At 49.1% G+C, this 25,130-nt stretch overlaps 1 protein-coding gene across 4 annotated transcripts; it reads left to right on the forward strand.

The window, feature by feature from the left end:
• Positions 1–1,105: 1,105 nt before the first annotated feature.
• TPST1 (tyrosylprotein sulfotransferase 1) lies at positions 1,106–24,599 on the forward strand. 4 transcript variants are annotated; one of them, XR_013226829.1, is made up of 7 exons: positions 1,106–1,799; positions 13,529–14,477; positions 16,266–16,464; positions 18,921–18,971; positions 19,608–19,668; positions 21,463–21,505; positions 22,114–24,599. XR_013226829.1 is itself a non-coding variant. In XM_077312168.1 (6 exons), the coding sequence occupies exons 2-5, from the start codon at positions 13,633–13,635 to the stop codon at positions 21,478–21,480; spliced, it is 1,113 nt and encodes a 370-aa protein (XP_077168283.1). In that variant the 5' UTR covers positions 6,996–7,144; positions 13,526–13,632; the 3' UTR covers positions 21,481–21,505; positions 22,114–24,599. The 4 variants fall into 4 exon arrangements, 1 of the variants encoding a protein (XP_077168283.1); XR_013226827.1 differs by lacking the exon at positions 1,106–1,799 and adding an exon at positions 6,996–7,144 and having other exon boundaries at positions 13,526–14,477; XR_013226828.1 differs by lacking the exon at positions 1,106–1,799 and adding an exon at positions 7,028–7,144.
• Positions 24,600–25,130: the final 531 nt, after the last annotated feature.

Below are 25,130 nucleotides of genomic sequence, written 5' to 3' on the forward strand. Positions count from 1 at the left end.
GAATTCAGTAAAAGCCCGCAAAGACCCGGAAACAGGAAAAGGTTTGTAGGATAATAGAAAAGCGGAGAGACCAAAAGTCAGGTCACGGCATCATATCGGCCCTCCAAGAAGCCTCTGAACTGTGAATTCAAGTTATCTGTTGGTTTCCTAGGGGAAGGCAAGTTTTCTAGTTGCCCCAGAAAGCTGGCAAGGAAAGCAATAAAGATTGAGTGTTGGGAAGGCGTTAGAACCATATTGAGCCTGTGGGTTACCTGTGGACCTCTTTGGAACTCTGGTGGGCCCAGCCACAAAATGGCTGCTGCAGGAGGTGGAGCCAACCACAAACCCAGAGGAAGTTGGTGCAGGCAAGAAGAGAAGTCGTTTTAAAAGTGGGAAAGGAGTGAGAATAAGACCAACGCTGTCCTGGTAGCTGCCACCAAAGCAATGTTCTTGAAATCTGCACAGCCAATCAGATTTCCTCCACATGCAGCCAGCTGGGTGACCTTGGGCTCATCACAGTCCTGATCGTGTAGTTCTCGAGTCCTGTCAGAGCTCTCTCAGCCCCACTTACCTCACAGGGTGCCTGTGGCAGGGAGAGGAAGGGAAAACTTTCGTCAGCTGCTTTGAGATTTGGGTCGTGAAAAGCAGGGTATAAAAACCAACTCTTCTGCTCGTGATAAACAGGATCTAAAAAGCCAACTCTTCTTTTTTAGAAGTTCAATTGTTTGGCCTTGCAAGCATAGACAATTGAGTTATACGTAAATAGTATTTTGGGGATGCCAGCAAATATTTGAAGAAGACATTCACCAATTGATTCTTACCCTGCATCACACAGCAACTTTTCCAATGCTTGTTCAAAATCCTATCTTCATATTTCAATGTCCGGACGCCGGCTATGATACACCCTTACATCTCACCCTCTTTTTCAAACCCCCAGCCCTAGAGATTTGAAATGCAACAAGAGCAAGGAATGGGATTTCAGTGCATGGAGAACCCAGAGCAGGGAGGGGGGTCTGTGTTCCCAGCTGTGCGAAAAGCCCCAAGACAAATACCCAGAAGGCTGTCTGTTTCTCCTTAAACGTCAAGGGCTGTAAGGATTTGTCTGCTTTGGTCTGCGGTTGACTGCATCCAAGTTGGCAGTGCCTTGATGGGCTTGGAATCTGGGCAAAGAATCCAAGCCACGCTCTGGGAAAGATCTTTCTTAATCCCCTTAAAAAGGAGATCAGAGCCACATCCTCTGCAGCCAGCAGGAGAAGCACACAGACAGAGAGACTTGGGCTTCCCCCGCCCCTCCTAAATTGCTGAAGGCAGATCCAAGACATATTAGTGCTCGTGGGGGTTCCGGTTCATTCCATGGTTGCCTGTGCTATGGAGATTTCTGTAGGCCTGATTCAGACTCTTCATGGACCAGAGAGGAGAAAAAGACATGGGTGGTGCTGAATTGTCACCCCATGGCCATGTGCTTTCAGGGAGTCTCTTTCCTAGAAAACCCTCCTGTTGCTCTTTACCAAGTTGCCTCCCAAGCTTCCCTAAAAATAGCTGGCTGCAAAAAGTGGCAAGAGTCACACTGGGTGTGCCTTTGCCAGCTCTCACTTTCCACTCCTTGCCTGTGCCGGGCCAGTGGAACCGGGTGCCAGAAAAGGTGCTGAGGATTACAAGCACTTGTTGGTTTTCCTGTCTGCCCGGTGATCTGGGACACCGAAGAATCTTTCCCCGGTTTCTTCCTGAGCAGAATTTCCGAAGCACCGAAAACTGACTCTGCTACCTGAAGGAGAAACTCACAAATCCACTAGAAGAAGAAGCCTTGCTTCTTAAACACGGTATGAGCTTCAATTGGTGCCAGTCATTCTCCCCACCCCCAGGGGATCCTAGGAGTGGTAGTTCTGGGGGATGCCAACTCTGGGTTGAGGGATACCTGGGGATTTTGGGGGTGGAGCCTGGGGAAGGTAGCGCTTGGGAAGGGGAGGATCCTCAGGAAGACACCGTACTGTAACGCCCACCCTTCAAAACAGCCATTTTCTCCAGGGGAACTGATCTCTGCTGGCGAAAAATCAGTAGTAATGCTGGGAAATCTCCAGGTCCCACGAAAAGGGACTATGGGACCCTCATTTGGACCTCAGTTGGAACTAACCTGTTGGACTTTTGCCTGAACTATTTTTTTTTTTGCATTACGCTTGTTGTATTATTGTACACAAATTTACTACTGACTATTTTGCACTTTTGCACTGTAAAGCATTCTTTACTATAGTTTCAGAGGCACAATTGCAGGAGAGGCGAAAATGACTTTCACAGGCTGGTCTTTCCAGCTCTGGCATAAAACCGGCTGGTTGTCGCCTACTTGCGTTGATGGTGAAACGCTCTTGGGAGAACAATGATGGAACGAGGGCCGGAGCCTGCGGTGGACGAAGGTCAAGAAAACGAAACGCATAGCCCTTTTGTGGAGGTTGGAGCGTGAGAGAAAAAACATCGGAGGCAAAAAAACGTCTCAAAATCTTCTTATGTGGGCAAGCGCCTTACTCCGAGCTGCAGACGTCAGAAGCTTTTTGGACGCAGAAATTAATTGCGGACATGAGTCCTGACGAAGATGTTCTGAAAACGGCTATCGCCAGAGGCCAGTTTGACTGTGACTGCCTGTGATTAATTGGTTTTTCTGCACAACTCCTTGATTTTTTTTTTCAGAAAAAGAAACAGAGAGAGAGAGAGATATTTTTATATTAGAAGATTAATTTTGCCTCAGAAGGTTTTTCTCTCACGACAACCTCCCGGAGTTGCTCGGCCTATATAGGGAGGCACCTGATCGAAAGGTGCAGAGGTTTGACCTCTGACCTCTCCGACCTCTGCACTCTAGTACCAAAGTATAGGCAACGCAGACTGTTGAAGCCACGTGCAGCATGCACGTTCCCTTCCTTTACCTGGATTTCTCCCCTCCAAAGAAATCGAAGAAGGCTGGTTAATAGGACGCAGGTGGCATGCCATTAAAAAGCAATTAAGCAGTAAAAAACGATCTGGAAGCAGATGGCCCAGTGGCTTGGAGTGAACAGTTGGGGAGAACTGACGTGATGTTTTCTTGACAACGGCTGGCTGTCGGCGAGGATGGCTGGCATCAAATCCATGTTATCCTGTCACGAAAACTGAAGCGTCACAATGGCTGCCCACTCTGTTTGCACGTTTTTGAAACTCAAGAAGTTGTTTTTTTATGCCCCGCTTTCCTCAAAGCGGCTTACGATCGCCTCCCCTTCCTCTCCCCCCAGCAGACACCCTGTGGGGTAGATGAGGTTGTGAGAGCACTGACAGAACTGCTCTGTGAGAACAGCTCTATCAGGACTGTGACTAGCCCCAGGTCACCCAGCTGGCTGTGTGTGGGGGACCGGGGAATCAAACAACACCAAGCTAGCCTGAAGTAAGGTGCATCATGTGTGCACACACAGACCTATGCTACTGCAATTGGGAGGCGCATGTGGAAAAGGGCTTGCTTTAGAAGACTTTAGAACAGGTGGTCAACCTGTGGTCCTCCAGATGTTCATGGACTACAATTCCCATGAGCCCCTGCCAGCATTTGCTGGCAGGGGCTCATGGGAATTGTAGTCCATGGACATCTGGAGGACCACAGGTTGACTACCCCTGCTTTAGAAGACTCAGAACTCGCCTTAGTTTGAGGGACAGGGAGAGGGAGAGAGAGAGAGCTGGTGGTGGAAAAGGTCAACAGTGTTGCAGTGATGTTCGGCAATTGTGAATTCCAGGACAGGGATGAGCAGAGGTGTTTTGTTACTTCCCCCCTCTGCGCAACAGTCCTTTTATTCCTTGGTAGGGTCCCATCCGCCTGCTAACCAAAGCTGACCCTGCTTAGATGTCTGACACTTCAACCCACATGCAAATGTCAGTTTCCAGTAAAATAATGTAATAATAATATTATTCCAGTAATAATAATATCCAGTGACACTGACATTTCTTTAGCTTAAAACAAAGTCAAAGAGGACAGATAGACCCGGGAACTGGAATAATACCTAGAGTCTTTAAATATTTGGGTTCATTTCCTTAATTTGAGCCGTCAGGTCTTTTATACCTTTTCCCGGGTCTTCCATTTCTTTAATCAAAAGTATCAGAAAGAACAGCGGGCTTAAAGTATTATCAGCGGTCTCCACAGTTTTAGTTATTTCAGACAGAGATTTCTCTGACCTTAGTAACATGAAGTCTGAAGGACATTTATTAAGAATAGATTTTCATTTGCTTTTAAATTCCTCATTAGCTTTCAATAAAGGAGGCGCTTCTCCTACATGCAACCCCCGAGGTATTTTGAAGATTTCAGGTACTCCTAAAGCCACACTTGCATGCAAATGCGTTTTCTTTTTAAGGAATCCACAGGTCTCTTCAAGAGCTGACTGAAATACAAGGAAGGAAGATACAGTTTTGTTGTGAATTAACCTTTGTACAAGATAATTGTCTCTGATGTAAAACATAACTAAAATGCTTTTGAGATGAAGAACTGTGTGTATTAATTGTTATCTGGCCTTGAAGAACAGCAGTCCCTTCATGTATAGTAACTTTGATTTTTGTGTGTTATTTCCCCATACTTTGTGCTGTGTACTTAATTTCCAGCCAAACTGACATTTCTTTAGCTTAAAACGGGTTACTGCTTGGTTGGTGTACAGCAGGGGTAGTCAACCTGTGGTCCTCCAGATGTTCATGGACTACAATTCCCATCAGCCCCTGCCAGCATTTGCTGGCAGGGGCTCCTGGGAATTGTAGTCCATGAACATCCGGAGGACCACAGGTTGACTACCCCTGGTGTACAGGACCGCTCTTGAGCAGCTTTGAACATTCTTTCTCCTCTAACAGGCCTGGTCTCCCTTTATTTTTGCTGCCTCCAATCTCCAGGTTGGCTTTCACCTTTTTACTTTTTCCATGTGGCCTGTCTACATCTACTGGACCACAAAACTCTGTTTGCTTTCGGGAGCAGCCAAGTTCCCTTTGGCTTCTGTGTCACCTTGGCCCATCATGCTGTGCTGTGGATGGCTTGCAAGGTATTTGTTTATTTCCTTTTTGCTCCAGCTTCCCCTCCCGTGGGGCTCCAGAGTGGTGTACTTTATTCTCCTCTCCTCGGTTTTATCCTCACGACGACCCTGTGAGGTAGGATAGACTCAGCAGAATTGTGGCCTACTGATTCCTGAGAGCCTCTTTTGCTTTCTGCTGTGGGTGGCCGCGTGCTTTCTGCTTGCTCTCTGCAAGTGATACTTTTCCGCTTGTGTCTTTAGTATGAATTGCTGTGTTTCGTGCCCCTTTGGGACTCCTCCCAGATGATCTCAGAACTGTCTCTTCTAAGATCTGGAATCACTTATCTCTCCATTTCTGATCTCCCTCCCCGTCAGAGTAGACAATACTGACCTGGAGAGACCCGTGACTGACTCAGCTCTTGTGTCTTCAATCTGGACCCATCTGTTAACCGAGCCTTGTAATCTTCCACAGCCAGACATTCAGCTGGGTGGCTCCATTCTCTGCAGCTGCTAACGGAGCCCATTGAGCCTGGCCAAGTATTTTTTTTAATCTTTAGCAACGTATGATCCAGTGGTAGCATCTTGGGCATGTTAAGCTTGCTTTCAACACACAGGTCCATCTCTGTGCTTTGACCTGGTCCAGAGTCAAGCCATTTCCTCTTGCTTCAGTTGCTCGCTTGCTATGTCTCTGTACATGCACCAATCCCACTGTATTCAGCAGAAACATTGAGCGGGGGTGGGATGGGGTGGACTAGATGCCCCATATGGCCCCTTCCAGATCTAAGATTCTGTAACTCCAGTAAACTTGCCTTGGGTCATGCAGCATAGCGTATTAAGAATTTGAATTACAAAACAGCTCGCTGGAATTTACAAAACAGGGGAGTATTTATTACACAAGAGCAACAAAAAACCCTTTCTGGATAGAGCGTGAAGCTTTGAAAACAGACCTGTTGATTCCTGTTTTTGTTTTGCTTTGTAAAGAAGGTAAGCATTGTGTATGCGGGTGTGGAAAACAGATTCTTATTCCTGAGTCCCTAATTTAGGCAAGCATCTCCTGGGAATTCAGATGCACCCATCCTTATTCCAAGTTGTCTTCTTGAGTGACGGACAGGAAGGGGCCGTGACTCCAGGGCGGAGCATCTGCTTGACACGCAGAAGGTCCCAGGTTCAATCCCTGGCCTCGCCAGCTGAAAGCATCAGCTGGTGGTACCATGAAATGCCTTGGCTGAAGACCTTGGGGGAGAAGTCTGAGTAGGGAGAAGTCTGGGGTGCAGTGCGACAGAATCCACCCGCCAAAGAGCCCACGTTCTCCAGCAAACCTGATCTCTGTGAACGGGAGATGAGCAGGTCCCCCGGAGGCTGGCATCCCTGGATGTAACCCTGTGCCATTTTGCCCTCACACCAATCCTGCGAGGTAGGGTAAGCTGAGAGTGATTGGATGGTGCCTAGTTCCTGCAAGCTGAGCCCACATTCTGGGCCACACCCACCCGTTTCTTGCCCTGAGCCACATCAGGGCAACAAAATTTGAGTACGGCGGCACCTTTAAGACCAACGAAGATTTATTCAAGGCGTGTGCATGCAGAAAAGGGGAAATGTTGGAATGGGACGTTCCTGAGCATGCACAGAGTTCCTCCCAGTCATAAAAAAATATGCTCGCCAACGTGGAAAGCGGGTGAGGCACATGTGGAAGGGCTCCTGTTTGTTCTTAACAGGGTTGATTTTCATGGGGGGAAAAAAGCTCATGCCTTGGATAAATCTTTGTTGGCCTTGAAGGTGCCACGGGACTCTGCTGTGCTGCTTCAAACCAACACCAGCACAGCCCTCCTTGTTTCCAGTTGTAACTCCAGTGGTCGGACCCCCCACCCTTGGCTCTGCAGCCCACCCGCTCCTTCCCCCTGCAGATGTTTCCTCGGGCAGGCATCCCGCCCTCCAGGTGTTCCCCCTCCTCGGGCTCCAGATGTTTGCCTCTGGAAAGGGGGCGGGGCAGGGGCGGAGCTGGGGCGGAGCCTCGCCCCCCCACGTTCAGGCCCGCGCGGCCAATGGGGCGCCGCGACACATCGGCCAATCCAAGGGGGCTTTGGACTGCCATGGCAGCGCCGCGGCGGACGGAGCGGACGGAGCGCCTGGGCGGGCGGAGGCGGCGATGGGGCGCGCGCGGAGCCCCCCTGCGGCAGGTGAGCAGCGGCGCCCGCGGGCACCACCGGCGTCGCCCGGCTCCGCTTCCCCAATGGCCCAACCGGAGGGGTTGCAAGGGCCCCCCATTGCAAGGGCCGCCCTTGGGGATCAGCTTGCCGAACGTCAGCCCTGCAGGGTAGGGCAGGGGTAGTCAACGTGTGGTCCTCCAGATGTCCATGGACTACGATTCCCATGAGCCCCTGCCAGCAAACGCTGGCAGGGGCTCATGGGAATTGTAGTCCATGGACATCTGGAGGACCACACGTTGACTACCCCTGGGGTAGGGCACGCGTGCCTGGGGGAGCCCGCGACGGCTTGCCTGCTCTTTTGCATCCGCTGGCACTTTGGGGATAGCCGCAGGAGAAGGGGAAATGTTGGGACGGGGCGTTCCTGAGCATGCACAGAGTTCTTCCCGGGCTTAAAAGGGAACGCTCACCAAAGTGGAAAGCGGGCGAGGCACACGAGGAAGGGCTCCTGTTTGTTCTTAATAGGGTTGAGTTTTGTGGGGGAATTTTAAGTCTTGGCTTCCGTCGTCGTCCCGTTGTGGTAATGCAGGTATCCTGTTAACTCAGGTTTTAAAAAATATATATATCCATGGAAAGACAAAACTGCTTGGGATGGGGTTCTCTGCTGGGCGTTGGGAACTGGCCGCCTTTTGGTTTTTAGTAAGGAGGGTGATTTTTTTAATCGTAGCAATGCTGGTATTGTATTTGCGGTGGCTTTTTAAAAAGAAAAACACTGTTAGTGCACTGTGCTTTGTAGAGGCGGCTGTAAACAAATATTTTAAAAGGAATCTCCATCAAGGAGAAAATTGTAAAAGGCTAGAAGGATAATACGCTTTGCATGTGCAGAGAGCATGTGCAGAGAGTTTTTTTTTTTTTTACGGTAAACAACAGCAGCCCATGAAAAAATCTCACAACCAGGAACCTCCGAGTGCCTTTGCTTTGGGACAGGGGTCGTGGCTCCGTGGTAGAGCATCCACTCGACATGCAGACGGTCCCAGGTTGAGTCCCTGGCACCCCCAGTTATGGGGACCAGGCAGTGACGTGAAAGACCTCTCTCTGCCTAGACCCTGGAGAGCTCCTGCCAGCCTGAGTAGACGATACTGACCTTGGTGGACCAATATACTGATTCAGTATTAAGCAGCTTTATGTACTCACGTGAACAATGGACTTTGAGACTGGAGAGGTGGGGGAAGTCACCTAACTGTGTTTTGTGTGTGTCTCTGAAGAGCAGGGATCATGAACTACTGTTCCACAGCTGGGGCTTAGCAACGGGCAGCTTTGAAGGCATGGGTTTCTGTGTAGGCCAGGGGTAGTCCAACTGTGGCCCTCCAGATGTCCATGGACTACAATTCCCATGAGCCCCTCATGGGAATTGTAGTCCATGGACATCTGGAGGGCCGCAGTTTGATTACTCCTGGTCTATGCCCTGATCAGATCCCAGAAGCTAAGCAGGCCTTGGTTAGCATTCAGATGGGACACAACCCAGGAATTGCAGGGTTGCTACGCAGAGGTAGGCAGTGGCAAACCACACTGGAACATCTCGTGGCTTGAAAATGCTATGAGTGAGTAGCACTCTATGGATGCATTTCTGTCTGCATGTACATCCTCCCTTTCTGATCCTCCAGGAAAGGAGGATGAATTTTTGGGCTAGGCCAGGAGAAGCCTGGTTGGTGGGTCACCTTAACTCTTCCCCTCTCAAATACACCTTACTTCCTTCTGAATATTCCTTGAAATGTGTTTTGCCGTGCCCCTAGGGATGTGTACATTGTATTGTGAAACCTTTATTGGCATATGTGAGAAAGAAATGTTTACATGAGTTAGATGAGGTTACATCCGAACCGTAATAAAACAAGGCATAGATACATAAATTACTTATAAGCTTAAACAGTCTGAGTCTCTTTCTCTGGAGTTTAGTACAGTTTCGTGGGTGGCAGTTGTTGGACGGAAGAGAGATTGTCCGGAGATGTTGGGCAGAGACATACCTTACTGGGTTAAAAAACTTGGACTCACTCCAGAATCTTAAAAGTTCCTGTGGTAAAAAAAGAGAGTTTTGTAACATGGAAATGACCGTGAAGATATGGTCAGGCTTTTTAGCTTGCAGCATGGCAGCTGTGTGATTCTTAGCTGTCACTCAGGGCATAGACCCAGCAGGGGTGGGTGTGGGGGGGTGGGTCTGGGTCAAAGGAATTAAAATCCTACCTTGGGAGGGGGGGGATTCTGCCAGAAGGAAAACTGGCTGTGTGTAAAGTTCTGCTAATCAAAACAAACAGGAACTCTTTGAGTTCAGTTTGAGTAGCAGATGTTTCTTCTCCTTGCGGAGAGAGGGGGAGTAAGTATTTAGGACACGAAGGCCCCTTCCTGGTGGATCTTTATTCTTGCGGCTGAAATGTCATCGTTTTCATGGGCATCAGGGTTAGAAACTTGTTTTAACGTGTGTGTGTCTGTGTTAATTTCTGTCGATTGATGGCAGGGTTGCCAGCTCTGGGTTGGGAAAGACCTGGCGACTTTGGGGGTGGAGCCGGGAGTGGGTGGAATTTGGGGTGGGACGGGGCCTCAATAGTGTCTAATGCTACGGAGTCCACCTTACTAAGCAGTCATTTTCTCCAGGGGAATTGACCTCTTTAGTCTGGAGATGAGCTGTAATTCCTGGGGATCTCCAGGTCCCACCTGGGGACTGGCATCCCTAATTCTTAGGGTTGCCAGCTCTGGGTTATGAAAGTCCTGGAGATTTTGGGGGTGGAGCCAGGAGTGGGCAGGATTTAGCATGGGGAGGGACCTCAGTGGTGTAGAATGCTATAGAGCCCACCCTCCAAAACAGCTATTTTTTTCCAGGGGAACCGATCTCTGTTGCTTGGAGATGAGCTGTAAAACCAGGGGATCCCCGGGTCCCACCTGGAGACTGGCATCCCTAGCTGACTGTGACTGCTGTGTCTTTAGACCTGCGGAGGACTAGGCTTGGGGTCTGATGCAGGATCGTAATCCTGGGTACCCAAGATTGGCCAGCAAGCGTCAGATTCATCTGCACGATCCAGCCAGCTTAAAGTGAAACTGACCAATCAGGCGTACTTGTTCTGCTATGTATATAAGTTTGGGATATGTATAGGTTTCCCAGTGCTGTTTGCCTCTTATACCATAGAGCTGGGGTCATGATAAAGAGCTGAAATGAACGCCCAGCATCCAAGTCTCTGAAGCCAGGGATCCAACAGCAAGGCTATGAATTTATGACCTCCAAGGCGTCTTATTGTTAACGGCCTTGCTCAGGTCCTGCAAACCGAGGGCTGGAGCTTCCCTGGTTGAGTCAGTCCATCTCCTGTTGAGTGTTCCTCTTTTTCCGTAGCCTTCAGCTTTGCCTAGCACGATGGTCTTTTCCAGTGAGTCTAGGGATGGATCTGGATGGCAGGAAGCCAGTGAATAGTTTGGGTTCCAGTGAGCCATTTCCAGGCGATAGCAATCCAGTTGCGTTGTAAGCAGCCTCTCGGGAACAAATGCAAAAATTTCAGCTGTCTCCTGTAAGCCGGCTTCTTCATGGGATGCCTGGCCTCTCGCCCTTCTTCCGAGAGCCTGATGGAGAACTCAGAAGCTTGCTCCGTGGCCTAACTGGGTGCTCATTTCAAATGTTTACGTGCCCCGCCCTCTGTGCTTTTCCCCTAGTAAAATAAAACGCAGGGAGACAAGGTCAGCAGCGAAACCAAATCGCAAGTGGCAATCAAAAAGAAACAAACCAACTTACCTGAACTAAATACCCGCTGCTGCAGGGAACAACATCAAAAACCATTCCGATAGCAAGTGAGAACATGCTGCATAAACCCAGTGACGGAGAATAGCAGAAGAGTAAATCCCACAGAGCCATACTGGTGGTTAAACAGAGCAACCCACAATCTGAAAGGGCCCCGTCAAGCAACAAAAAGCTTGGAAAGACTTAAGTTTTTGGGTGCCAGGTGGTGTTCCCTAAGACCGTTTATGCACTGGGCACTTCACTGCTCCAGCTCCCGTGCAGGAGCACAAATAGGGGGTTGATGAGGTGCACCAGGCCAAATGCTCCCCCGTGTGAGTATAGGAAGAGGTGGGGCAACCTGCCGTGATTAAAACTCCAGCCTGCAGCACAGCATGAAACCTCCAGTGCATAAACGGTCTAAATGGGGCGCCAAAACAGATACTATTCCTCTCTCGCCTCTGTAAAGCGGTGTTCTGCTGCTTGGGAACCTAATGAATGTCTTTTATGCATGGAGGCAACAAAAATGCTAATGAGAGGTGCAGAATCAGAGGAGGTGGAGAGAACCACACTGCTCTTTTTGGGCTGTGGGGGAATATCCAGAGGGGCTGGACTGTCGGACGCTGGAGGTGCAAGACAAGGTGGACCTTTTGACCCAGCCATGGAGTTCTTCTGTTTGCTTTAAAATTCCTTGGCGATTCTTTCTCTAAACAGTAGAAATAAGGACGCTCTGGCTGAGGCACCCGTTCCCTGGAGGCCAGATTGGCAGGGCTTTCCTTACTGGGGGAAGGGGACAGGCTTCTGTTTCCTTGTTGACCATCTGTGAAAATTGGCCTTTGACCCTCTGCCTGACCGTTGACTCTGCTCTGCAGGGGGAATTCTCCCCCTCCCCCCTGCGCAGATTGTGTGTGTCCTAGCTGCAAGAGTACAGCACTAGTTTAGCAGCAAAGAGAGTAAGCTGGTCTGCCAGCAGCGAGTTCCCTAATTCCCATCTCGCCCCTGCTAGCCTTTCTCTTGGCCCATCTGCATGCGGCCTACCTCGCAGGGCTGTTGGAAGGATTCCAAGAAGGTTTTTTGTGGGATGCATTCAATGCTCACAGCAGAGGCTCGGCACACAATATCTATAGCACTGGGAGGTGTGCGGCAGAATACGACAGGAATTAAGTTACTAGACTTCATGGCGGGGGTGATGCGTTTGATATTGGGTGAGCCAGGTGAAAATTCAGAAGACGCAGGGATGACCAAAGGAGGCATCTTATGATCCGAGGCAGGAATTCCACATGTTCCGTAGCATGCTTACTCTGCCAGCTGAATTCAGAGAGATCAGTCGTAAGGGCGCTGGCTTGGCCAGTGGAAAGTCTTGGGTTCTGTCCCTAGCAGCTCCAGTGAGACTGTTGGGCAGCAGACGCTGGGGAAAACCGCTCTCTGTCCAAGACTTCAGGGAATTGCTGCTGTTCAGAGGAAACTAGGCTGAGTTATAAGGAGCAGTTGGTTTGCTTCCTAGAAAGGACCTTGGTGTGTTTAGTAGAACCCGAGAATATTGCTAGAGAGTCTGCGTTGCATCCTGTTTCCAATAATGGGTAGCCTTACCCTGAATAGCATAATTTTGGTGCACGGTGCACCTCTAGGAGAGTTACAGGTGATGTAGAAGGCCTCTGCCAGAGCTCTACTGCAGAAGGTCTTGGCGAGCTGTTACTGGTCTGAGTAGACCAGCCTGTCTAAGCTTTTTTACCATTTGGGGAAACACCTGAGACATTTTTAAAAAAATTAATACAATGTTTTATTTTGATGAAAGATAGAAATAGAACAGATATATAAGATACGAGTTAGTAAACATCAAATAAGTTATGCTCTACATATGTTTTACAGTGAAGCCCCTCCTTACAATATCCCATTTTAGTTTATCTTCTTAAATAACTCAGGTAAGGGCCCCATAGTTCTTGAAAGACATCTTCCGTTTTTCCATTGACTGTCACTGTCACTTTAGCCATCCTAGCAAAATCTGCCAGTTTATTCAACCCAAGGCAGTGCTTGGGCTTTCCATTTTCTGGCCAAGACTAACCTTGCTGCCGTCATCGCGTAAAAAAAACCACTTCTAGTTTGAGCTGGGAGGCAACATCTGAGACATTTTTCAGGCTTCAAGAAACCCCAGAATTGGTGCGATCGTGCAAAATTTGGTTGGGAAGCAGAGCTGTGGACACGCCCACCCAGGGCCCCTCCCCACCCCCTCCTGGAGCAGACCGTGCTGACCTTGAGGAATTGATTGTGTGATTCGGTAAAAGGCTGCTCCGTGTATTTGAAATTTGGCCTTGCTAAATGAATTTCTTCTAAAGCGGAGGCCTGAGAATAAAACCAAAGCTGTAGAGCCAGCTGCCGCGGACACATTATTTTAACGTACACAGCCAATCAGATCTCCAGCAGCCAATCAGAAGTCCGGCTGGGCAAGAGCCCCACCCACTTTTTAAAACCACTGGGTGGGCCTCTGGAAAAGGAAGGAATGGCGGGCGCCGTGTTGGGGACCCTTGGCATGCATTGTAATACATTTGCTATTGTAATATAGTTGATACTGATGTGCTGAAGGACCCAGTTTTTTGTTACTCGAGAGTAAGCAAGCTGATTTGTAGTCGTCCAGATGTGAGTTAACATTCCTCCCTCTCCTCCAGTAGGTCTGGGTTCCTCTGGACCGGGATCTCCGTGGCATGAAGCACCAAACCCGAGACGGACGGGGTGATTCGCTTCCTGCCCGGTGAGCCGGGACCGTAACCGAAAAATGGTCGGGAAACTCAAGCAGAATCTGCTGCTGGCCTGCTTGGTGATCAGTTCGGTGACGGTCTTCTACTTGGGGCAACACGCCATGGAGTGCCACCACCGGATCGAGGAGCGAAGCCAGCCAGCCCGACCGGAGTCCCTGCGGGCCACGTCCCGGTCGGGCCTGAGCCCGAAAGAAAACGCTACTTTTGCTTATCACAAAGACATGCCTTTGATATTTATTGGCGGGGTGCCCCGCAGCGGGACCACTCTGATGCGGGCGATGCTGGACGCCCACCCGGACATCCGCTGCGGGGAAGAAACCCGGGTGATCCCCCGGATCCTGGCGGTCAAGCAGATGTGGGCCCGGTCGAGCAAGGAGAAGATCCGCCTGGACGAAGCCGGCGTGACGGACGAGGTTTTGGACTCGGCCATGCAGGCCTTCTTGCTGGAAATCATCGTGAAGCACGGGGAGCCGGCTCCTTACCTGTGCAACAAGGACCCCTTCGCTCTCAAGTCCTTAACTTATCTGGCCCGCATTTTCCCCAACGCCAAGTTCCTGTTGATGGTCCGGGACGGCCGGGCGTCTGTCCACTCCATGATCTCTAGAAAGGTCACCATCGCGGGGTTTGACCTCAACAGCTACAGGGACTGCTTGACCAAGTGGAACCGGGCCATCGAGACCATGTACAACCAGTGCGTGGAGGCCGGGGCGCACCGGTGCATGATGGTGCATTACGAACAGCTCGTCTTGCACCCGGAGAGGTGGATGAGGACGCTGCTGAAGTTCCTCCGCATTCCGTGGGATCCTGCTGTTCTGCACCACGAGGAGATGATTGGGAAGGCTGGCGGGGTGTCCCTTTCCAAGTGAGTAGGCCTCTGGGGGATGTGTGTGTGTGTCTGTGTGTCTGTGACAACTAAAGGGAAGTCTTGGGGCAGGGATTCCCAATTAAGGCCCTGGGGGTCCACAGGCGCCCCTCCTGCCTTAATGGACTCTGCCACAAGCTAGGGAGCTGGCTTGTGCCATTGTTCCTCTTTCCCCTCCAAGCATGAGAGAGTTCTCTCGTGGTTTCTGCACCAGCCGCCCTCTCCCCCCCGCAATCCTCCTCGAGCCAGCCTGTTAAGGTGGGTGGTGATGTCGCTTACGGTGACATGGTGCTTCTGGGTGGGATCTGTGCCCTTGACAAAGATGGAGTCGCCGTTGCTCTTTCACCCCACCGTATCTTCTTTAGATTGCTCTGACCTCATCGGGTCTCAGAAACTAAGCAAGATTGTCCTTGCTTGGTCTTTGGAAGACAGGCCACCAGGGAAATTCAGAGTAGTGACCCGTAGGCAGGCAAAGCACCTCCGAAGTCAGCTGTGGCTTGATGACACCCCCCCTAACGCCCCCTCCCTCCTGGTCTGAACTAATTTATGCTGCAATCTCACATAGGGTTGCAAGCCTGAGTGAGGGTATCACTGTTTAAGGTTGCATTAGGAGCCTGCATAATACCCCCCTTTATTCCCTTTTAAGATTCTTGCAGACTGCTTTATGTCTGGCTTTCCCATCATGCCTTTATCTGTTATTTTTTCTCTCCTTTTTCTTTTTTGGAGGGGCTTCAAATCCAGCCCGAGGAAGAGTTCTGTTCAACCCCAAAGCTGCTTTTTATTGTGTGTGTGTGTGTGTGTGTAGGGGGGAGCTAACCTTGTAACTTGGTACCAATTGTGGCTCTTCTGGTTCTGATCCGGACTGGCCCCTCTCCCGGCAGGGCTGCTGACTTCAGCCGTTCTGCACGCTGGCTGTGCTACGTGGGGGAACGGGACAGGATCCAGACAGGAAGACGGCGCCTGCTCCCTTCCCTCCTCCTCATTCCAGCGGGCTGATTGCTCCCTCTCTTATGAAACCGTTTAAAAGTTCGAGATGCTCACCCGACAAATGTGGCTTTTGATTTGTGCCTTAGAAACAGGGCAGATCTGGCCGGCCTGGGCCATGGGGCGCTCGGAACCACGCTCATCACTCTGTTGCATAACCACACAGGGGTCCGCTGAGCGTTTTGGGGAGGGGGTTTCAAAGGTCCTTCTTCTTTTCCTTCTTCTCTGCCTCCTCCCGGTGGCGTCCAAGGGGAGGCCGTGAGCCAAGGCTTTGGCGAGGTGCTTGGAGCAGCACGAGACCGTCTGTGGCTCGAAGCCGCTGCCAACGTGGCTGTCGGGAGGGAAGTGCCGAAGCAGAGGGCCAAGCCACAAGAAGGGTTCGAGGCGCCCTGGCACTGCCCCCCCTCCTGGAAACAGCTGTTTGGCTGCTGCAGTCCACAAAGAGATATCGTCTCCCTCCCTACCTCCCTGAAGCCTTTGGCCCAGCTTTTTTCTTTCCTCAGTCAGCGAAGCCTGTGGTTCTGCAGGAACTCAGGAAGGGGGGTTTCTCTGCAGTCCCGTCCCCCTCCGCCCATTTAAACATGCCCCCTTTTTTGCATCTCAAAGGCAGGGAAGGCTTGGAGGGGAATCTGAGCCTGCCCTTTCTGCAAGAGATTTATTATTTTAAAAAGTTCGTTCCGGCCCTGCCTTTCTCTCCAAGGGGGACCCATAGAGGCTGACGTCCTCCTCTTCTCCTCCAGTTTGTCCTCACAACGACCCTCCGAGGTGGGTTAGGTGGGTAAATCCAGCTTTCTTTCTTTCCAGAGTGGAAAGGTCCACAGATCAAGTCATCAAGCCGGTCAACGTAGAAGCCTTGTCCAAGTGGGTGGGGAAAATCCCGGCCGACGTGCTTCAAGACATGCCCGTCATTGCGCCGATGCTAGGGAAACTCGGCTACGATCCCTACGCCAACCCGCCGAATTACGGGAAGCCGGATCAGAAAGTCCTTGAAAACACCAGAAGGGTAATTAAAAACAAAAACAGAAACAAGATTCTTGGCACGGTCATTCAGCTATTTTGTTTCATTTCACAGAGCACCGTAAACAGAAGACAAGCCTCTGTCCCAAATAAATACAATCTAGAGCAGTGGTTCTTAACCTGGGGGTCAGGATCCCTTTGGGGGTCGAACAACCCTTTCACAGGGGTCGTGGCAGGGCAAGCAGCTTGGCCAGGGTGGGGGGTGCCATCCACACAACAGCCTTGCGGAGTAGATCAAGATAGAGCGTTCGTCCGTCTGGAGCAGCAGAAAAGAGAGAGATCGGCATGGCGGGACGAGAGGCAGAGCTGAACTGAGAAACCCCAGGGAAAAAACCATTTAGATACAATCATGAACAATGGATCTTCACGCCATTGGTCGGTTTCGGTTTAATTTCTGTGAAAGAACCCTTGCGTAATTTTATGGTTGGGGGTCACCACAACATGAGGAACTGTATTAAAGGGTCGCGGCATTAGAAAGGTTGAGAACCACTGACCTAAAGGGTGGCAGGAGGAGAGGGAGAACAGCTGCTGTGAGCTAAGGATTGATTTGAAAAAGGGGTGAGTTGCCTCCAGAGGACTTCATGTCCCAGAAACAAGTGGTGCATGTGTGTGCGTGCGTGTGCGTTTGTGTGTGCCAATATATCTGACTGCAAGTTCCCAACAGCAACCTAGTTACAATTCATTCTGGATACCAGACCCCAGATGATCCACCCTGTACAACCGGGGTGGATGAGAATCCTGCATATGTAATTTACTAGAATTCTGCTACCAATCCCCAGTGGATTACTGATACATTTTTAAAAATCTGCACGTCCAAGGTGGCCCACTGAGAACCTCTTAATGTATTCCAATAATGCCGAGTCTGTATCTGGGCTTAAGGCCATAAGTCGGTCTTCACTGGATCATACCATCGTTCCCCTCTAGTCCTTTACAAGAATCCCAGCAAGGTCCAGGGGTGGCCGAACCGTGGCTCTCCAGACATCTAGGAACTACAATTCCCACTGACCCAGTTGGCAGGGACTCATGGGAATTGTAGTCCATGGACATCTGGAGAGCCACCCCTGGTTCTAGGCAGGCCACTTAAAATTGGCCAGAAGACCACTGTTGAGAGGTTGCCCCCCTCCTTCCAGGAGGGGCACCATCTGCTCCAAGAGATCTGTCTGTCCCCAGGGAAGAAACATGGAGATTGATGGAGATTGCTCCCCTCCCAGTGCTGGAAAGAGCCTCTGTCCAGAGTCATCCGATTGCCTGAGATTGCAGCCATGAAGAAGGAGGTCACCATATTGTTCCCTAATCTTTTCTTTTTTTTTTTTACCCAACTGTCTTGGAGATAATTGGATTGAAAGCTGAGTAGGCCAGGAGTAACAACTCTTTTTTAAAAACACCGTCTGTTCTCCCATGTTTTGCAACTCTGTCATACTCTGTCACCCATGGGAATTATAGGTGGCTGGGGCTGGGGATTTAGTTCTTCCATTAAACATTTATACCCTGCTTTCTCCCCGGTTGCGACCCAAAGCCGCTTTACCACACCTCCCTTCCTTCTGATTTTGTCCTCACAACAACCCTGTGAGGTAGGATAGGCTGAAAGAGAGCAGGTGGCCTTTGTTCAGTCCGGAAGCTTCTGTGGCAGAGTGGGGATCTGAACGCGCTTCTCCCCGATGCTAAGTCTAAGTCAGGGGTCCCCACTGTGGGGGGAACACCATGATCTCCACTGACAACTTTCCTGGTGCTAAGAGCTTTCCTGAAATTGGGAGAAGCGTTAGCTCAGCAGGGCTTCTGACTGACTGTGCAGACTAAACACAGGTTTTATTAAACAGAGCTTCTTCCTGAAACATTGAAGCGCTCCTACTAGACTCTATACATACCCTTTAGTGGCTGGCTTCACGTCCCGTGGCAGCCACTTTGTGACTGGGTCAGAATTCCAAAAGTGCCCACAGGCTTAAAGTGGTTGGGGATTCCTGCTCGTACGATATCCCGTGCTGGCTCTCGTGGTATATTCCTGGTTATTAATAAAGGTGAGCACCAAATATTAGCAATATCCAAGCCGTGATGCAGGCAGCTGTTTCTAAAGGGTTGCTGCATGCGGACAAAGGAGCTGCCTCTGGAAGATCCTTCGACTCCAGCTAAGCAGAGGAAAACCTGGATTAGTTTGTTCTTGTGTGGGAAGATAAGGTGGTTTCCACAGTGCCCACATTGGCCCATTGGGAATTGTTGTCCCACGCAGCCTGTGGTATTCTTCCTCGTGTGTCCTCCTCATCCAAGGAAGAAGACTTCCCATATTTGTCCCTACTGAAACATTCCGATAATCGTTCTCACGGAGAATCCTGTATGAAAAGGCATACAATTTTGAACCACAGAGGAGATAAATACAGAAAAAGTAAAAAAATGGGAAAGTCACTGCCGTTTACAAGGTTTCTTTTCTTCCCCCTCTCCTGCCGCTAGGTTTACAAAGGTGAATTCCAGCTTCCGGACTTCCTTAAAGAAATGCCACAGGTAAGGTTGGAACCTTCCTATTTTTCCTGCTGCCTTACCAATCGCTTCCGTGGTGCAGCTGACACATTCCTAGGGAGGACCTAAGTACAGGTCAATTCTGTTTCCGGATCCACTCAAGGTCCTGCCGGGCAAAGCGTGTTCTGAGAGTTCTGGGCTCAGAGCGTCCAGTAATTAATTATCAAAATGAAGGAGGTGTCAAAGTTGAGCTTCCTTAGGCAGATGTCAAAGGCAGACCACCTCTGTTTGTCTCTAGCCTGGGAAACCTTATGGCAGGGGTAGTCAAACTGCGGCCCTCCAGATGTCCATGGACTACAATTCCCAGGAGCCCCTGCCAGCGAACGCTGGCAGGGGCTCCTGGGAATTGTAGTCCATGGACATCTGGAGGGCCGCAGTTTGACTACCCCTGCCTTATGGGGTCACCATAAGTGACTTGACAGCACTTTCCCCAAGGCCTGCCCACGTTATCCATGGCTGTTGCTGGAGCTCTGTGAGAACAGGCGTAGGGAAGAGGGTGTCCCACGCCGCTGGGATCGTAAAAGCGTTTGACCCTGAAAAATACTGCTTAATGGGAAGAAAACCCATGCACGACTGCGCTGGAGAGAATCTTTGTGAGAAACGGCTTTGTTTTTCTTGCAGCCCAAGAAGAGAGTAGAAACGAGATCCCGTGTCAAGATAAAATGAACAAGGAGATCCCCAAGTAGAGTAGCTTGTGGTGTCCGTCCCGCATTTTGCTCGTTTGGCTGCAGGCACCCAAGCTCTTTCTGATAACCTTTTGTGTGTGTGTCAGTCCATGCGCCCTCTAACATGTGACGGGGTGGTGTCTTGCCTGTCCTGTTCTAAAAAATGCTTTGGGCAGACCGTGTTTGCAGTTTGGCTGGCTGCGCGGAGCTAATGCCTGTGTCCTTTCAGCTTGGCCTGCTGCTGCCTTTGGTGTTCACTTGGCTCCAAAGTCTGTGTGCGCACAGCTCTTGCTGATCCAGAAGTGCTCTCAGTGCCTTGGGATTCCAGTAGAGTTGCCAGCCGGTTGAACCAGATGTGGAATTATTTTTTTTTAAAATCTGAGCCCGTGTGAAAACTCTTAGGGCACTTTTTAAAAAGCCAGATGAGACAATGGCCTTCTATTTTGGATGGCTTTCCAAGGGATTGGTTTGGATCCACCAGTTCCCCCTTGTGCATCTCATGCTGTCACAGAGCAAAGTCAGGCAAATTCTGTTTCCCTGATGGACAATTCAGGCTGGATCCAATCCATTAGATAGCCTCCTAGACCAGGGGTAGTCAAACTGTGGCTCTCCAGATGTCCATGGACTACAATTCCCAGGAGCCCCTGCCAGCGAACGCTGGCAGGGGCTCATGGGAATTGTAGTCCATGGACATCTGGAGAGCCGCAGTTTGACTACCCCTGTCCTAGACAGTCCCTTTCCCTCCGTGTGCAGAGCCAGTATGCCTGTGCTCACTAGAGAAAAGCAGATTAATCATGTAATTTTCGCATTATTCTGGTGGCTGTTCCAGAGGCATCTGCCTTTGGGTAAACAAAAACAGTGGTTTAGGTCAGGGGTAGTCAACCTGTGGTCCTCCAGATGTCCATGGACTACAATTACCATGAGCCCCTGCCAGTGTTTTCTGGCAGGGGCTCGTGGGAATTGTAGTCCATGGACCTCTGGAGGACCACAGGTTGACTACCCCTGGTTTAGGTGAACCATTGGTCAGATTCAGCAAGGCAGGCCTTAATTCTATTTCAAGGAACTTGCCTATTATTAAAAACCCTCAACATCCCTTGTGAGATGTTTGAAGGAGCAGGAGAAAATGTGCATTTAAGACCAATTCCTGTATTAACACTTCGCACCTGAACCATAAGAGCCATTCTAGATAAACTGAGGGGGTTGCCCTAAATTCTTTTATCATAGTTGATGAAAATCAGCATTCACAGTTTAATCAGTGCCAGTTGTATTTGGGAGATCAACTGATCAGACCTGATGGCTCCAATTTAGGTTGCCTGCCCTGATTCACTTTTAAAAGTGGAGACAATTTTTGGCAAAGGTTGCAAACAAGGCTGGACACTGACAGATGAGGTGAAAGGGCAGCGGCCGTGTGGTAAACCCGATTCTAATGTTTAAAAGCATTTTAACTCCGGTTTTATTGTATTGAAATATTGTGAGCTGCCTTAAGCTCTTGCGGAAGGGCATCATGTAAATCCAGGTTGGTGCAGGGCACTGAAGTGGAAACCATGAAAATTCTACATAGTGCCTTGTGGGAGTGTGGTGTTTTCCCAAACACTAATTGTGCATCCTTGTCCAAAGCCATTAGGACTAGAAACCCTCTTTATTTTTTGGAAAAAGAGAGAGCTAAAATGCTGAATTCTGCTCAACGTTTCCTATACTAAACCTCTGTGAATGACATCCATGGGCTGTTTTGTACTGCAACGGAATTAATTTTCTGGGGGAGTCAGTCTCGCCTTTTAAAAAAGCAAATTTTTTTTTGTTCCCCTTGGTAGAGCGATGCTGTGAACTAGAAGAGCTGGTGAGAATTAACAAACGGTAAGAACATGAAACATCTAATCTTTTGAGGAGTTCTTTGTTGCAGCATTTGAGAAAACTGGTGCTAATCTGGTGCATCACTTGGGACCACAGCTTTGGGAGGGGACCGCAGTTCCGTGGTGGAACACCTGTGCATCGAAGATTTCTGGTTTGATCTCTGGCATCTCTGAAAGACGTTTGGCTGGCATTACTGGGGAAGATCTCGGAGAGAGAAAGACAGAGAGAATCTTTCTCTGATTGGGAACTTGGGCAGCCACTATTAGTCAAATGAGACTTCACCAGTCTAGGTGAATTAATTTACTAAATTAATGGATTGACTTTGTCTGTACTGTAATGCAGGGTGGGATTTGAGTTTCTTTTTAAAGGAAGCAGAATGGGAAACAAAGAGATGAGACTCACAAGGCAAAATCCTATTGGTGTTTTTCACTCGGGCACCGGATCTTGATGAGGATAAAGCAGCACTGCGTTTTCATAAGTCACAATCCCGTTAACACAAAAATGTGCAAGAGGTTCATCACTCTACTTCTGTCTTTATTTAAGCTCTTGCGCCTTCTGTCTACTCTTGAATAGCATGGACTTACATTTTTCATTTCTCTCTTTTCGGTTAGGGATGTTGGCTGCTTTTTTCTTAAAGCAAAGTGCTGTGGGGAGAGCTACGAAGAATGCAGCGGGCTGCTTGGCCCACTTGGAACATTTTCCCATTCCATATTGTGGTTTTTAAAAAAAAAATGTTTTGAGCGCCTTTAAACAAAATTGTTCCGAGCGCCTGTAAACCCCTGTGGCTCAGCCCTTTCACCGCTGCCTCCGGAAAAGCCCCACTGAAGAGATGGAGATATTTTGTGTGAATGCTTTCAGGACCTAGGCATACAGAGGGGGACAACAATCCAGTGGCCAATTTCCTGCTGAGCATGCCCCATTGAAGCAAGCAAGAGAACGTGGTTGCATAGCTTCCTTCCAGCTCTGTGCTGGTCGCCAGGAGATGTTGCTGAAGGACCTTTGCCAGAATTACACACTTCCTCATCCCGGATGTTGGAAATCCAGCCCTATTCCACTCACCCGTTTCTATAAAATGATAGGACGGTAATCTGGCTGGGCTAGAGATAACTGTTCTGGCTCTCACGCCTGTTGTTCTTTAAATTTTCCATTGCATTTTCTGCACTGCTTTGAGATGTCAAATATGTAAAAATCTCACAGAGTTGGAGCTGTTCTTGCTGTAAGATACTTGACCCTGGCGCATTCATCCTAACATGGGAGCAGCCAGCTGTAATGACAGTGCTGGCATGTGGGCTTCTCTGGGGGTGCTCCAAAAAGTTATTAACACATGGAGTGCACTGCTCAGGAAGTGGTGGCTGCAAGCATAGACAGCTTCGAGAGGGGGTTGGATAAACCTCTGGTGCAAGGTCCATCCGTGGCTATTATCCAACGAGATATAGATGGAACACTATGTCTAGGGCAGTAATGCTCTGTATTCTTGATGCTTGGGGGGGTGGGGGTTGGGCAACAGTGGGAGGGCTTTCTGGCCCTGCTGGTGGACCTCTAGATGCCACCTGGGTTTTGGCCACTGTGTGACTCAGTGTTGGACTGAATGGGCCATTGGCCTGATCCAACATAGCGTCTCTTTATGTTTTTTTTGTCATCACCCGAGGGTAATTAAGAAGGAAGCCCTGGTTTGTTTCTACATGAATGTTTTGCCTCGTCTTGATTTCTTTACAGAGCACTGCTTTGCGGAGTGTTCAGATGGCACTGTGTCTTCTATTTAGTCTGCTTTTATCTTTCCCCCCCCGCCTTGGTTTGGAATGATCGTTTTTGAAAGATAACGCAGGATGCTCTGTGGATAGAACGATAACCACACAGGCAATGTTTTTTCTGTGGCTGCATTTCCTCACCAAACTAGATAACTTTTTAAAGGAAATTGGGGATTTGGTGGATTACTATATTATCGTAACCCTCTTTTGCAACAATGTATTACTTTCCACCATTCTCTTTTTTTGAAAAAAAAAGTTCCTTTTCATTGTGGAATTATAAGAAGAAATGTGCAAGTGACATTTTCTCTTATGCCCACAATTGAAAGTGCTGGGGACTTTAAAAAAAGAAAAGAAAGAAAGGTGGGAGCCAGTACATTGCTGCATTAAATCATTAGAATGTTATTATTAGAAAGTTATAACAGTCTAGGTCAGACATTCTCAACCAGTGTTCTGTGAAACCCAGGGGTTTCTTGATGGTCCTGGGTTTCCTGAATGGGTGGGAGTTAATTTTTAATATATTAAAAAATGTTTATTGGGTGATATGACCATAAATGGTCATATCAACCCTCCCAAATGACCAATGACGGGGCTGGAGGGGATGGGAAGGGGAGGGGCCCAGGTGGGTGTGTCCGCAGCTCTGCTTCTCAACCATATTCTGAGGATCAGACCACTTCTGGGGTTTCTCAAAGCTTGAAGAATGTTTCAGAGGTTTCTCAATGTTAAAAAAACTGTGAAGTTTTTAAAGGCCTCAAAAAGCCCTCTGGTGGCAGAAGGAAAACAGCAGCCACAAAAAGCTTGGGCAAGTGAAGTGTGCGGGAGAAATGTCCATGTGGATGCTCTGCTACCACTGCAAATGCAACAGGTACAAGAGCTACACAGAGAATCATCTCCATGTGGACCTAGCCCTGGATTGTATCTGGTGATAGATATTAACAACGGTGATTTAGTATTGGCAAATTGTGAGGGGGTACAGGCTTGGGCTGGATGCAGCAAAGACCTGTAGTGTACAGCCCCAGTGGCTGAGCTCTTCTTTCTTGATGCCCCACAGTGTCTTTTTCCACTTGTGGCTCATCCAGCAAATTGACCAGGAAGCAGAGATGTGCTTACTCCTGCGTGTTTACTGCATTTCTTGGACCAAGGCGATTTTTCATTAATTTCACGGAGGATTTCTGTGCCTGTTTTTTTTTCTTTTCCTTTCTAGTTTTATTGCTATGTGAAAATGTTTTGGCTCTTAATTATTTAAAAAGAAAAAAAGAGGAATGATTTCAGAGATGCCAAGAAATGACTTGTATGTTTACAATTCAACAACTTTTTGTATTTTATTTTTCAAAATAAATGCTTTAAATGTGGACGTCTTTTAGGCAGAATTATTTGGGCGAGGAGCCCAGTGAGGGGAGACAGAAGTCAGGAAGGCGGTGGGGTGACTTAAGACTGCTGGAAGAAAACTTCAAAACGCCACCTGAAATCAAATGTGGTGACAGGTATGGGGAGGGAAAAGGCAGAAGCCCAAAGCTGCAACCCTGTGCAGATGGGGGCTGGTTCCAGGTGTTTGGAGTGATGCCCACAGCAATGAGCTCTGCCAGTGTGGTAACATAGGGTTGCCACTCTCCATGTGAGGCCTGAAGAACTGCTGGAACTACAGGTGACCTTCAGACAACAAAGATCCATTCCCCTGGAGAACACAGCTGCTGCGAAGGTGAATGGTGTGGAATTATATGCCGCTGAGCACCTCATTTCCTAGGAACAAGGGTATGTGTGTGAGCAATTTCTCTCACTGTAAATTCCCAACAGGAGCCCTGATACAATTCATTCAGTGTACCAGATTATACAAGCTGGACTTGTACAGCAGGAGTGGATGAGAGTCTTGCATATTCTACATA

The sequence above is a fragment of the Paroedura picta genome, chromosome 15 (assembly GCF_049243985.1).
Source record: "Paroedura picta isolate Pp20150507F chromosome 15, Ppicta_v3.0, whole genome shotgun sequence".
Taxonomy (NCBI): Eukaryota; Metazoa; Chordata; class Lepidosauria; order Squamata; family Gekkonidae; genus Paroedura; species Paroedura picta.